The sequence below is a fragment of the Schistocerca piceifrons genome, chromosome 6 (genome assembly GCF_021461385.2).
Source record: "Schistocerca piceifrons isolate TAMUIC-IGC-003096 chromosome 6, iqSchPice1.1, whole genome shotgun sequence".
Classification (NCBI taxonomy): Eukaryota; Metazoa; Arthropoda; class Insecta; order Orthoptera; family Acrididae; genus Schistocerca; species Schistocerca piceifrons.
Genome location: NC_060143.1, coordinates 387538293 through 387554370, shown reverse-complemented (window position 1 = coordinate 387554370; position 16078 = coordinate 387538293). Strand labels below are relative to the sequence as shown.

The following is a 16078-nucleotide window of genomic DNA, read 5'->3' as shown; positions in this document are numbered from 1 at the left end:
TTATAGAGGTACTTTCCTTTTCTACAGTGTTGCCTACTGAGGTAGTCCGTATTTTAGTATCTGTATCCTTAGAATTCTTCAAGAGTATCTCTTCGCCCCTTAGTACTTCCATATCCCACTTCTTTGCCTATTGATTCTTCCTGACTAATTTCTTAAACCTCGGCCAACTCTTCATCACTGCTGCGTTGTGATCTGAGTCTATATCTGCTCCTGGGTACGCCTTGCAGTCTAGTATCCGATATCGGAATCTCTGTCTGACCATGATGTAACCTAAAAGAAATCCTCCCTTGTCTCCCGGCCTTTTCCAAGTATACGTCTTCCTCTTGTGAATCTTCAACAGAGTATTTGCTATTACTAACTGAAATTTATTACAGAACTCAGTCTTCTTTCTCTCTCATTCCTAGTACCAATCCCATAACCTCCCCTAACCCTTTCTTTTACTCTTTTCCATACAACTGCATTCCAGTCAGCCATGACTATTAGATTTTCATCTTCCTTTACGTACTGAATTACCCGTTCAGTATCCTCATATACTTTACCCCTTCATCTTCAGCTTGCGACGTCGGCTTGTGTACCTGAACTATCGTCGTCGATGTTGATTTACGTGGATTCTGACGATAACAACGCTATAAATGAGCTGTTCACTTTATCACAGTCTCTGCCCCACCTTCCTATTCATAACGAACCGTACTGCCTTTATACCATTTTCTGCTGCTGTTGATATTACCCTATACTAATCTGACCAGAAATCCTTTCTTCTTTCCCGTTCACTTCACTTTCATTCTTTCTTTCTTTTGCTACCGCCTTGATCCCGCATTGTGCGCAGGGTCCGCAGGGTTAATTACTGATTTGGCATGGTTAATTGGAAAGGGTAGCCGGATGCCCTTCCTGCCCCCACCCCATACCCCCCAGTGTACCCTATCTGTCTGCGTCTAGTGTAAATCGTAAAATAGAGTGAATGTGTTTCAGATGTCTGCGTGCCGTGTAACTGAGGCGGGACATGGGGACTAGCCCGCTATTCCCCTAGGAGGATTAGGAAAACCGCCTAAAAACCACATCCAGGCTGGCCGGCACACCGGCCGTCGTCGTCAGTCCGTCGGGCGGATTCGATGCGGGGCAGGTGCGCCTACCCGAGTCCAGGAAGCAGCGCGTTTGCGCTCTCAGCTATCCTGGCGGGTCTTCCCGTTCACTTCACTGACACCCACTATATCTAGACTGAGCCTTTGCAGTTACCTTATCAGATTTTCTAGTTTCCCCACCACGTCCGATCTTCCTACATTCCAGGCCCCGACTGGTAGACCGTATCCTTTCGCTGATAATTCGGTCTCATTCTCATGGTCTCCTCCCCCTTGGCAGTCCCCTCCGGAGATTAGAATAGGGGAGTAGCCCAGAATCTTTTACTAATGGAGAGATCATCACCACACTTTTTCAATTACTGGACGCATGTATCTGTAATGCAGAGTTTTCATTGTCGTTCCATCCTCATTTCGCAGATCATTGCTGATTCTTCCGCTTTTAGGAGCAGTTTCCGACCCCAAGGGCAAGAGTAGTCTGAACCATTGCCCGCTCGTCCGTCCTGTTTGACAAGGTCGTTGGCAGAATGAGGGTGACTTCTATGCCGGATGTTTTAGGCCGATAATGCTGACTTTTATTCAGAATTTAAGCGGTGGCAGTGTTTGGACCCGGGCGTGGGGGCCTTTGGATTATTACTCAAAGATGCTACCCCTACACCACACTACCCTCGTTAACCGCTCTACAGGTACCATTTCAAAATCGTTCGCAGCACTTCCGAACGGTGGAGTATGGATTGTTCAGTTTTTGTGACACAGCTCGTGTACTGCTTGAAGATCGCGCAATGCATCAGGCATTCTCAGCCTTAGCAACATTAAAAATTTGTAGCTCAGTTCACCGTCGGCCTCTCCCAAAAGCATTTCCCAAATCGCCAGTTTATTCGAACTTCAAAATCGTGTTCTTCAACACCGGCTCGGAGAGAGGACCTTTCCGTATTCCTTTCATACTCACCGAGATACTTCGATACTCATCGAGAGCAGCAGCACTATCACTACTCTTTTGGTGAAACAGTTTTATGAGCGAAGTTGTGCTCACCTTGTCCAGAAGCACATTGACTGATAGTAACTGTGATGTACACTGCTGCCTGTGTTTCAGTCCTGCGTCGCCGTACCAGTACCGGTGCCTAACGACAAATCACAACACTAACACTACTAACAACGCAAATCCTGCAGCGCAGTCTGAACATCGATCCCATAAAGTTGCGTACGCATACGGTAAATAATTTTCCTATTACACTATCACAAGTAGCGAGTCTTTCATTATAAGCGCCTGCAATTCACGCATAAAAATGTTTCTGAGTATAAAATATAAAACACAGATCAATTTAGTATCATTAAACAGCTTATACCAGCTTTGAAACATTTGTGTAAAAATGTGTACCCTCTCTTTTCTATTTGTTTATCGTAGAGAGAGCTTGCACTGCGCCAGGTCAAACACGGGGCCAAGCTGAAGTTTCCTCTGCTGTGTACAATTCGCGGTCACCACTATGCCGAAGGACGGCGCGGCTGATGTTTGCTGGAACATTTTGTCCTTTCCCGTGGAAAGTTAAAACATTTTTTTAAAAAAATTCTTAATATTTAGTATGCATAAAGTCACTTTGCTCGTTGAACAGTTTTGAAGGGTTTTCATTTGCTGGACGTAAATTTCCAGTTGCTAGAGGTAAAACCGTGGTATACAAGATAGAATGTGCAGACTGTGGTAGATATTCTACAGGACAGATTCGGGGAAATTTTGAAATCCAGTACGGGAGACATACTCACAATAATAAGACAGTGTTTGGAGTGCGACGGCCGGAGTGGCCGTGCGGTTCTAGGCACTACAGTCTGGAGCCGAGCGACCGCTACGGTCGCAGGTTCGAATCCTGCCTAGGGCATGGATGTGTGTGATGTCCTTAGGTTAGTTAGGTTTAATTAGTTCTAAGTTCTAGGCGACTGATGACCTCAGAAGTTAAGTCGCATAGTGCTCAGAGCCATTTGAACCATTTTTTTTGTTTAGAGTGCAGGTAAAAGACAACAAATCTGAGGTTATTAGCAACAACACATGGGTGTCCTAAAGATAACCCCAAAATGTTTGTCTACAAATGTGCTGGAGCAGCTGGAAATTTACGGCCACCAGATGAGAACTCCAGAAAAACTCGTTAATGAACAAAGTGGCTTTATCCAAAGGAATTACTATGAAATATTTAAAGACATGTTTTAGCGGTGCTTTGGGGTGGAATAAAATGTTACGCCTACCTCCTTTCACATGGAACAGATCACTGGATTATACGCAACACACAAGGCATATACACACCGCAGAAAACATATGTCCTGGGAAGAATCAGTGAACGTTTTGTGTCCAAAAAATTGTTCTCCATTAAGTGTTCTATCATTCCTAGACTTCAAAACATCCTGTGTACAGGGTCAATATTGAGGGATATGACAGGAACGATCATTCTAAGCAGGAAAATAGTAAACATTGGCCTTAAAATACGCTTCTTATTCTTTGCCCCTGTGAAATAATTCTCTTCTTTTGAGAGCTCTTTGCTGTCATTATTTTGGGAGGAGGGAGTATGAGCCAAAACACGAAAAAAATTGTGTAATATACGTGGGCTCTAAAATGCATACCTTATGAGCCATGATCACTTGCACAATAGAAGAGATGTGTTCACAGTAGCGAAGATGAACAGGTGCTCATAGCTCTTAAGCACTTTTTTTTGCTTCGAATAATCGTTCCTGTTATATACCGAATATTGACCATTCCTCCTGGGACAATTTACACACAAAGTGTCCCTCCTGAGCCGTCATGAGCTTTTTATATGGTGTTTCAGAGATATTTGCAATTTCGTTTCTGTAATGTGTAGCTGGAGTCCGCGCGAACAAATACTGTTCATCACATCTTTCATGCGACTCCCAGAGTCGACTTAGAAACAAAATGACTTCTGTTTGTAACAGGAAATAAACCAACGCTTTCTGTCGACACTGCGCGTCTCTTGAAAGACGCGATCCGCAGTGTTTGTTTGCGCTGACTCAAGCTACACATTCAAAAAGCGAACTTGAAAATGTACTCGGATGCCGGCACGTCAGAGATCTTGCGCCTGACGACACTTAGGAGGCACACCCCATATACACACCGTCGAGTCACATTGATGTGACCACCTTTCAAAGGACCGAATAACCACTTTTCGCAGGAAGAGAGTCAATGGGGTTCTGGAAAATACCTACACGGATGTGAGGCATGTCGACTCCAGTGCTGCGCCCACTTGCACTAGGTTTCTCGGTTGAGGATCCATGGCGCGAACACCCTCATCGAGGTGGTCCAACAGATTTTCAAAAAATGGTTCAAATGGCTCTGAGCACTATTGGACTTAACACATGAGGTCATCAGTCCCCTAGTCTTAGGATTACTTAAACCTAACGAACCTAAGGACAGCACACACATCCATGTCCGAGGCAGGATTCGAACCTGCGACCGTAGTAGCAGCGTGGTTCCGGGCTGAAGCGCTTAGAACCACTCGGACACAATGGCCGACTCACAGATTTGGATTAATCCCGGGGAGTTTGGTGGGCAGCAGAGCGCAATAAACTCATCCTGGTGTCTGTAGAAGCACGCATGTACAGTGCGAGCTGTGTGCCACGTTCCATTGTCCAGCTGGTTGAGGTAATCGTGCGGCGGAAAAAAAAACAGACTTTATGTAAGGGTGAACATGGCCCCAAGGGTAGACACCTATTTTTGTTGATCCATTATTCCTTAAAGAGTGACGAAATCGCCCAGGAAATGTCACGAATATATTCACCAGACCGTAACGCTCCCTCCTCCGGCCTGTACTCTTCAGAAGATTGATGCAGAGCAGTCTGTCCGATGGAGAATATGACGTGAATCATCTCAAAAGACCACCAGTCGCCTCTCATTGGAAGTCCAGTTGCGGTACTGGCGTGCAAATTTCAGCCGACGTCGTCAATGAGCAGCAGTCACCACGGATGCATGAATCAGGCGCCTGCTGTGGAAGCCCATACGTAGAAACTTTTTCTAACGATCGTTGAGGAGATACTATTAAATCTGCTTTGGTTCATCGTTGCTCAACAGTTTCACGTCTATCTCTGCAATCATCGTTCACCCCTGTTATCTATGGCCCATGGTACACCACAGTTGCCTTGGCGCCAGTTTTGGATAGTGCCATTTTGCCACGAGCGGTATAGTTTAATCACGACAACACGACAACCGAACTGCTTGCCGTTTCGGAAATACTTCCACCGTTGGCCCGAAAGCCTATGATCATGCTCTTTTGCACGTCTCATTACGACAACGAGTACACTCTGCCCCCGCCCGACATGCTTTATGCACTGCTAGTGCTACCGACAGCCGTCTGTAAGTGGTTGTTGGACGATCAAGATGAACATAGGCGGTGGTCACACTAATGTGACTGGACCGTGTATACAGAGTGCCTCAAACCTTTTGGATTAAACTGAGATGATAGTGCGCCCTCATATGATTATGTTGAAATAGGGCGCCACTGGTCTGAAGTGCATATTTATTGCGTTCTGGATAGCGTACACCACGTAAAACAACGTAGCTCATCCTGAGTGTTCAAAGTGACGACCGCCAGTCTCAACGCTTGCATAGCAAAAGTGCATCAAGTTCTGTCACACTCTCTTAAAGATACCTCGTCTGGTATACCAGGATACGGGCAGCTTGGACCCTAGCAAGCAGGTCTTCACCCGTTTCTACGTGGGTTTCGTACAACAACGTCTTGACACAACCTAAGAGGAAAAAGTCCAGAGTTGTGAGATCCAGCGATAGCGCTGACCATGGGCAAGGACCTCTCATTCTAATACATCGATGAGGGTATTTTGTGCAGGTGTTCGTGGGTATTAGCATCGAAGTGGGCTGTTACACCGTCGAGCTGAAACCACATTCTTTCGCGGACAACATGTGGCAGTCTCCAAGAACTGTGGCAGCTCGTCTCGCAGGAACATCAGGTGACGCGGACCAGTCAAACGAGGATACAGCAAATAAGATCCTATTAGGTGATCTTTGACAATGCCCACCCACACATTGACAGAAAATTGTTGCTGGTGGCAACCAATCTCGATGGCGAGGGGATTGTTCTCACTCAAACATGGCTGTTGCAGTATATGAAAACTCAGTCACAGGTGAATGAGGCCTCATCCCTGAACAATACAAACTTTCCGAAGTTGGGCAGTACAGCACTGCGGTGGGTAATACATTGACGGAAGTGAACGCAGGGCTCAAAATACGTTGGTCCCGGTGGCTGCACACGATCTTTATGATAGATGTTTAAAACGTGTTCTACCAATATTCTCCACACAGTATCCTTCGAAGTGTGCGTTTCATGGGCAGGTTGACGGGTGGCTTTTGCTGGCTGGTTGGCCACACGCCGAAATACCATCTCCTGAGTCTGGTGTTAGGACGTGTCTTTGGCGGTAACCGTGGCCGGGTCTCTGTGGCGTGAACGACCCTGTTTTTCGTAAGTTGGTATCCACGATAAATGTCTTCCAGTTAGAAAAACGCCTGTCGGGAGAGCGTTCTCTGTACATTCTCTCAGCTTTATGGGCACAATATTCTGCCACACCGTACATTAAATGTATGTCTGCCAACTGTCTTAACGAGTAACGTTCTACTTTGAGTACCTGTCATGCACTATACACGGTAACACATATCACAATGGACACATCGCAAGCTGTCTGATGCTATGGTCAACTGCACCAGGGATAGTGGTGTGGACGGCCGTTGCGGCCGAGCGGTTCTTGTCGCTTCAGTCCGGAACCGCGCTGCTGCTACGGTCGCAGGTTCGAATCCTGCCTCGGCCATGGATGTGTGTGATGTCCTTAGGTTAGTTAGGTTTAAGTAGTTCAAAGTCTAGGGGACTGATGGCCTCAGATGTTAAGTCCCATAGTGCTTAGAGCAATTCAACAATTTTTGGTAGTGTTGTGCATGCGACACATGCTAGTGCTCCGGTGCGGTTCATGCGGTCGTCACATGACACAGTGATATAAGCTAAGTTGTGCATAGTATGTCTGGTGGTCACGGGTGTACTCTGTTTACCGTTCAGTGCCCGTCCCAGTGTAGAACAGAAATCTGGGTTCAAGTAGAGAGTTTGTTGAAACTGCTTGCAAAGTCGCTTTGAAAAATTACTATGAGCAACGTTGTTGTTATTTGGTGTACGCTATGTATATCCGTATATATATATTGTCGAACATTCGTTCCCTATCTCAGTATAATAGCTTGTGGACCAGCTATCGCCTGTCTCAGTTTGACTAATAAGGTTTGAGACATCCTGTGTTACAGTGTATTACTTCCAATGTGACAAGATTGCCATTTACTTGTTAGTACAAAGGAGAAGGTGGCTTCCATTTCGATGAACAACTGACGCCATTCCACAAGCGCCTTGATTAACTGCTGTCCAGAAGCGGGGGAACGCTCTGGCAATTTATGTCGACCATAGCTTCGCGGGTCATCGCTGTTCAACTGGCGACGCCTGGCTGCCTATACGGACAATAACTCAATGGCCCCGCGCGGCTGGTCAAATAACGCGTGCGTACAATCTCATTCATTGGCATTAGTCTGCGCGTGGTGCCGCGTAGCCAGTGGACCGCGAACCGTCACGCCCGCGATCTTCGGGGGCTATTTGCCGCAACGATGGACGACAACTCTTAATTAAAAAACACTGTTTTATCTCCCGTTTCATTTCACTCTTGTTCGCACGCACTGTGCTACTCCTCTGTCCTCTTCCACGTTCTGCTGCAACGAGACCTTTTTTTCCCCCCTCGTTTTATGGCCCTGTCAGCGGCCGAATCGCCAGGCACACGAGCGGCGTTTTACAAACAGCTTCGCGTTCTAATGTCGGCGGGATTTGGAGATTTGTGCCGCATAATTTTCGCCACCGGAGGCTACCAGTGGGGAAGGGGGGAGGGGATATAGAAGAGGCAGAACAGGAGTTGTGTGGCGGTTCTGGCGGTAAGGGGAGTGGAGTGGGGCGCGTGGGTAACGCTTTCGCATTACGCGGCCGTATTTCTGCGTTACAATCCTAAAAATGTGACGTGACTGCGGTTCGCACATTTCCGGCGGTGGCGGCAAATTTGCGCCCCATTCTTTTTTCACCCTGTGCCGTGGCGGCAGTGAGATTTACAGTGAGCTGGTGATAAAATGCTGAAGCTGAAGAGTGGCACAGTTTCCGCGACCTGCATACAGAAATCAGGTTCTGTCGGATATTTACTCACCGGAATACTTCGATCGATTCGGTTCTTCGGAGCACAAAAGTGCATTTGCTTCCGCCTCGTGACATGCGTGATGGAGACAAACTTTTACAACTGATTAAAAGCAATATGGTACACCCTGTGATGAAGCAGTGTCTGGGAGGAAACGGTTTGTGTACAATAGCACGCCTGGACTCGTCTGTCCTGCATCCGGACCTGAACAAAATCTGAGACGAGGTAGAACGTCGACAACGCATTTCAAAGGTTTAAACCTCCGTCATCACGTGGATTTATATTTTGTTAATACGACTTCTACACAAAACTCAATAGATACACCCACATTAAACCAACAGTTTGTACATCACATCAGCCTAATATCACCTACTCGTATTAATTAGAGTATATATACCTGCTTATCTTACTTCAATATTTACTACCGAGCGAGATGGCGCAGTGTTTAGCACACTGGACTCGCATTCGGGAGGACGACGGTTCAATCGCGCGTCTGGCCATCCTGATTTAGGTTTTCCGTGATTTCCCTAAATCGCTCCAGGCAGATGCCGGGATGGTTCCTTTCAAATGACACGGCCGACTTCCTTCCCTAATCCGATGAGACGGATGACCTCGCTGTCTGGTCTCCTCCCCAAAACCAGCCAGTCTCTCAATATTTACTCTTAGATGTGACACGTAGCAGATATAAGTATAACAAATCCGCAGCTCTAGCATACCCAAAACTTTGTTCTTCTTCTCACACTCTTTTCATCCTCTGTCTCTGAACTGTAGCCAAAAGTTTTATTTTTATCAATGTGGGCAACATAATTATTGCACTTAAAGTTTTCAACATGTCACCTGATTACCTAAATGAATACCACATTTATGCTGTATAATCTTGGCAGGAAAGGATTTGTATACCACTTGAAATATTTATTCTGACATATTATGTATTCATCAAGACAACGAAACATCTCCACAATGCTTTAAGACTTACGAAACGTCCCTATAGAAAAATTATACATGACTGTGCTTACACTGACGCACAATATTTTTAGCGCAACGCAATCTGACTTTCAATAATCCCTACAAAAGAATGGCCCTGACTAACATTAAACTATACCTTTCACAAATCACTTACCTCACAAAAATCTTCGCTACTCAAGCTACTGCAATACAGCGAGCGCCACTACTGCCAGCTAAATAAAAGATTCAAACTACGGAAGGCACTAACTTGTGATAGGCATAGTTAGCAAATGAAAGATTTTGATGGGGAAAAAACAATGTATTTACCTTAATATTGTTCAAAAGTCATAATATATATAGCAGTTCATGACATCCAGTCTTAAAAATTTCAAAACTCCGCCATTTCTCTCCCCACATTCACCACTGCTGACGGCTCACCTCCAACTGCGCAACGCTACGCGCTGTTCACATCCAGCTGCCCAACACTACAATGGCAGACAACAATGCAAACTAGCCACAGACTGCACACAGCACAGCCAGTGATTTTCATACAGAGCGCTACGTAACGTTGCCAATAAGAAAACATAAACAGCCTACTTACATAGCCCTCATGCTCCCCACAAAAAATTTTACAAATTGTTTTGGGCAGTGGCCAATACAGATTTGAAAAAATTTTTTCATAATTACAATAACAAACATATCAAATGCACACACTTATTGATACAATGTTAGTCAAAAGCTAAAATTTTTTTACAGTCCATAAAGACAGTCCTGATCGTTCATCACAGTAAAATTGCAGTGTTTATCTCAAAGTCTCAGCAGTAAAATAAAATGCACATGGAAGTAGTGGATTTCCATGCAGTCTTGGATAAGTAGCGGTGTCCTTCCAAAGGAAAGACAGTGCTGATTCTCGACATGCAGACAGGTAATGGGCCACAACAGAGCAAACCCACGGCACAGTCAGTCGAAGTTTTGAACAATACTGGTAGGTAGGTCATCACAGAGCAGACCCACTGTAGTCCTGGTAGAGATTGTGGTATTGGTGGGCCACCAGAGGTGCAGACCCACTGCAGTCCTTGTAGAAATAATGGTATTGGTGGGTCATCAAAGATGCAGACCAACTGTAGTCTTTGTAGAGATAATGGTATTGGTGGGTCAACAAAGATGCAGACCGACTGTAGTCCTTGTAGAGATGGCCAGCAGCCATCTGTTGTGACAGTGCAAGTGCACAATCACCATTGAAGAGTCTTGCGGATAATATAGCAAGTCCATAAACCACCACTAGTGCACTCACAAAGTTTTTGGAATTGTCCTTAGAACCAGCAATGCTGTTATCCAGTCCCTTACTGAATTATTAACACACGTGCAAACACTAACAGTCCCTACTTCTCACATATTGTCCATATACTATGACCAACAGAAACGTGTGCAGTGAAATGGAACTTACAAGTTAATAATATGATGAACTGGTGTCAATTACAATTTTATAACATAAGAATACAATTACAAAGGTACAAAATACATCATTAAAGAACATAACAACACAGATAACATTTGTAGTACAGGCTTTACAAAAGAATCGAAATGATATATACATCAGTGTTACAGGAATGATGACATGAGTACATACATAAAAGATCAAAATAACTTTCGAAACATGAACTTCACACATGAGCATTAAAACAGAACAGAACAGTTAATGTCTTAACATCTTTACGAAGAAAATAACATAGTATTTGAAAAATTCTACAACATAAATCAACGCAATCTGACTTTCAATAATCCCTACAAAAGAATGGCCCTGACTAACATTAAGCTATACCTTTCACAAATCACTTACCTTACAACAATCTTCGTTACTCAAGCTACTGCAATACAGCGAGCGCCACTACTGCCAGCTAAATAAAAGATTCAAACTACTGAAGGCACTAACTACTGACAGGCATAGTTAGCAAATGAAAGATTTTGATAGAGAAAAAACAATGTATTTACCTTAATATTGTTCAAAAGTCATAATATATATAGCAGTTCATGACAACCAGTCTTAAAAATTTCAAAACTCCGCCATTTCTCTCCCCACATCCACCACTGCTGGCGGCTGACCTCCAACTGCACAACGCTACGCGCTGTTCACATCCAGCTGCCCAACACTACAATGGCAGACAACAATGCAAACTAGCCACAGACTGCACACAGCACAGCCAGTGATTTTCATACAGAGCGCTGCGTAACGTTGCCAATAAGAAAACATAAACAGCCTACTTACACTTACTATGGAATGTTGGTATTGTTTTGCAGTTTGTTCTTTGTACTCTGAAACAGTGTTTCTGATTTTGTTGTATGTTCTTAGCGTGTGGTATTTCCAAAACGACATCATTATTTACAAAGCGAGATGGTTTATATGTGATGTGCTACGATGGGAAAAGGAGTCTGTGACCAGTGGAGGTACTTGTTTTATTTTCATATTTACACTTACGTTTACTTCTTATGCAAAGACGTCCACAGAACCATCTAATCTCCACCAGACGGTGCCATAGGCTACCCCAAAGTCACACATGTCGTATTAACACATACAAATCCACCTGACGATGAAGGTTTAAGCCACTCACGCACGTTGTTGGTATAAATAAACAGTGACTGGTAACATTAACAGATATATACGGGTAAATAACGCCCCAGCAGTTTTCATCGCAGGCATTATGTGCCTCGTGCACTAATGATCACTTGAATTACAGACATTTCTCTAGTGGTTTGTAGGGCCCGATTTCACTATGATAACGAAATGGGTGCAGAGATACCGAAATGTAACAATCAAGCTACAATGACCTATTACAACCAGTATTGTAAGATGCTTAAAATGTTATTAGGAAGGAAAAAAGTAGCTATGCCGTATGAAAATACAACAGTTAATTCACAAGATAAAATTAACACCATATGGTCAGTTGTAAAGGAAGTGTCTGGTCAGCAGCTCAAGGTCGATGATATAAAGCCAGTTTGTAGTAAAAATATTTCTGTCAGTGATGAGTCAGATATAAATACACCATTTAACAATCGTTTTCTGACCATTGCTGGTGAATTACATAAAACCTTAGTTTCTACATGGAATCATATAACAATTTTCGAAAATGAGTTACCGACATTGATGTCCGAAATACTCCTCTATGATACAGACAAGGGGAAGACATTTCAACAAAACACGACGTTTTAGTTTCCCAGAATGAGCATATGAGTAATGAAACTGAACAGTTCAAATTTCTAGGTGTTCAGATAGATAGTAAACTGTCGTAGGAAGCCTATGTTCAGGATCTTGTTAAAAGGCTTAACGCTGCCATCTTTACTACTCGAACGGTATCTACACGAAAATTAGTCTACTTCGCTTATTTTCATTGGCATACGTCTTATAGTATTATATTTTGGGGTAACTCTTCCCATTCTCAAAGGATGTTTTTGGCTCAGAAACGGGCAGTTCTCTTCTCCACCCATGTTCCCTAGGGTGGGTATTCTGACATTGACTTCTCAATATATATATATTCCTTACTGTCGTTTCTTGTTAACAATATCAGCTTCTTCCCAAGAATTAGCAGCTTTCACTCAGTTAATACTAGACAATAATCCAGTCTGCATTTAGATCATGCTTCTGAGCGGAAAGGTGTGCAGTACTTTGCTGCATTCATTATCAATAAGGTACCAGAAGAATTAAAAAATCTTAGCAGTAATCCACGTGGTTTCAAATCGAAACTGAAGAGTTTCCTTATGGGTCACTCCTTCTATTCTGTCGTGGAGTTCCTTGAAAAATTAAGCTGATTTGTGTATGTTATTGTTGATTGTGATTACTTAAACTTATGTTTTTTTGTTTTATAAACTTTTTATTTCATGTACTGACACGTTCCATGACGTTGGAGATTTTCTCCTGAATTCGGTCCTACGGAACTAGACGTATAAATAAACAAAAAATATCAAGCTACGAATGCTCAACCGCGGGTCACGACTCGCGAGAGATGTTCTTGGGGCTTTTTCACTTTAAGGAAGAGAAGTTCCATCGGGCATCTACTATATGATAGTAGATGCGAAATCAGGTAAGAAAGCGTTAAAGCTTCATCTCCAATGTAAAAGAAATATTGATTATGATCGTGCAATGAGAGTAAACAAAACACATCAAAGCAGTGTCTCGAAGAAAAATATGAAAGCAATATAAACCATCTAGGAAAATGGCAATGAAAGATTACGTATACATCACTGTTGAGCAACCAAAAACTTCGGATTTGGGACGCAGTAGAAAAATACTTGTGATTACCAGAAGACTTTTGAGCACACTAGCAGCATTATGACATTTCTTTTCCTTATTACAATTCCTAAGATTTGGTGGAGCTGCGCCCAAGGTAACCGAATTTCAGATAAGAAACTTATTAGTGAAGAACAGAGAACAGTTTCGATGGTGGTCTTAATGCTTCAAGTGCTGTCTCCTCTCACTTGAGTACCATGGTTCAAATGGATCTGAGCACTATGAGACTTAACTTAAAAGGTCATCAGTTCCCTGGAACTTAGAACAACTTAAACCTAACTAACCTACGGACATCCCACACATCCATGCCCGAGGCAGGATTCGAACCTGCGACTGTAGCGGTCGCGCGGTTCCAGACGGTAGCGCCTAGAACCTCTCGGTCCCCCCGGCCGGCTGAGTATCATACACAGAACATTCACGCAGTCACGTGAAACTTCCAGAAAAGTTCTTTGGTGCCTGTATGTTGTTCAACACGCGCTTCACATGGGCCTGAATGTCGGTTATGTTGTCGAAGGCGTTGCAGAAAAGAACTGACCGCGTTTTGCGTTTCAGTCAAATCGTGGCAGGCAACCACACATCGTTGTTTTTGTTCTGGAGTCAAGATGTGCGAAACAGTCTTTACTCATACTTTTCCCTTTTTCAAAACAGTTTGCAGAATGTTTTGAAAACCTGATTTGAAGACGTTGCTCCATTGCGATTTGTGAAACAAAAATGTTCGCACATTATGGCTTCACGTCCTCTACAGAACCCTGCCAGCTTACAAATGAGTTGCCGAATGCACATCCGTTGTTTAAAATTGTCTGTTAAGGCTGCCAACGAATTTACTAAATTTACTACGTTGACATCCCTTGTACACCAGGAATAAAATCAGACTCAGAACGTTTTTGGAATGATAATGTGCGACCTAAGAAGGGGATGGACGAGGCAAACTCCGTCAGTGGTGTTCATATCATTTTAACACATTTAAGGAAGAATGGATTTCTGTACTTGCTCTGGTAAATATCACCCTGTACTGCTTGAAGAGATTTGTTCCACACAGGACTAGGATATTCAGCAGTGGAGTAGCAGTGTACTAGGACAGTCCTTACTGTCTGAGGACAGGCATCCAATCCATATAGAGTTACCTTACGTAGCAAACAGTTTCATGATGGAACTTTCGCCTTGAGATTGATGTAGTGTGTCTTGAAGGTTAGAAAGCGGTCTAAGGAAACACCGAGGGAAACTGGGGCTAACCACAATTTGAAACCGGCACCTATACGAAATATCCTACGTGAAGATGTCTAATATTCTTTATTGTTTACCAGTTTCGGCCCATTGACGAACCATTTTCAGATCAATCTAAAATGTGTTCAGAGTGTGAAAATTGTTACACACAGCCGTATTGTTAGAGCTAACTCTCTCTAAAATGAAAAATCATAGTTGATTTCGTAAATTGATAACTACAATATTTCGTTTATGGGCGACTTACTCTAAGAATACGGTGGTGTGAAGTGACTGTCAGACACTGAACAAAATTTTAGATTTACCTGAATATGGCCGTCAGAGAGCTGAAACCTGTGTAATAAATAAAGAAAATTTGTGATCTTGACATAGGATTTTTATCCACACTTGTTTTAAATCAACAGATCGCGCATCTCCCCATTGCCGATGTCAAAGAATAACCTTTCCAAAAGTTGTATTCATCAGCCGGCACGATATCACGAGTGGAGTGGCTGCTAATATAGAAAAGCAGAATATTTGTAATATCGCAGACCATCCCTTTCATGAATAACAGCCACCATCAACACGTCTGAGGTCCAGGAGGAGTTGCTTAAAGTATTCTGCTCCACTTCAATCAGAAACGAGAAAAACCAGGGTTAAACTATGAAAACAGAGGTATCCTGATCACCCGGAACGTATCAAAATTAAAGACGAATTGCTGCTGGTTAAGAAGAGGAATGGTGTCCTTGAAAGCCCTTGAACAGACTGGTCAAAGGCTTTGCAAGATCCAAGACTAGCTTCAAGAAAGGAGTCATCGCCCACTATTGACACTATTTGTGCGGATGTTAGAACATACTTCCAGTCGTATTATGAACTGCCGCCATTGTCCGGAGGGTAGGAACTGGTGCTGGGTAAAAGCTATGACGCCAATGAAACCGAATACTGCTCGACTTGTGTAAATAATGTACCTTCTTCTCTTTCCTGGCCGTATCCCCTAGCATTACGTGGTAGATATCCTGGATTTGGTAGTTTAGCCCTGACTAATTCGTCCATGTCGGTTTCATTTTGTTTATATTCGATATCTGTTTTTCTTGGTACTTCCGACACAAATAACTGCACCTATGAAGTACATGGATAACCTGCACAGTTAATGGCATCCTTCCAACAATGATACCTTGATGTCCTCACGATACCGCGAAATTATTGAGTACTTAATACCGATAATGATACCATTTAGCGAAGTAAAAGTATCGATACTTACTTGCAACCGTAAAATCGGAACCTACCTTGAATTGGGTTGCGCATAGATACTCGCCTGAGGCGATGATTTGTGTTCCCGATTCACGTTGTTGGAAAGTGTTCCTCGTGATTG

At 43.4% G+C, this 16078-nt stretch overlaps 1 protein-coding gene across 1 annotated transcript in view; it reads right to left on the bottom strand.

Annotated features, from left to right (window-relative positions):
- LOC124803336 overlaps window positions 1–15759 on the bottom strand; it is a 266558-nt gene extending 250799 nt beyond the window's left edge. Inside the window, exon 1 of the mRNA XM_047264521.1 lies at window positions 15675–15759. Coding sequence (XP_047120477.1) covers window positions 15675–15759 — 85 coding nt within the window. The remainder of the gene's footprint in view (window positions 1–15674) is intronic.
- Window positions 15760–16078: the final 319 nt, after the last annotated feature.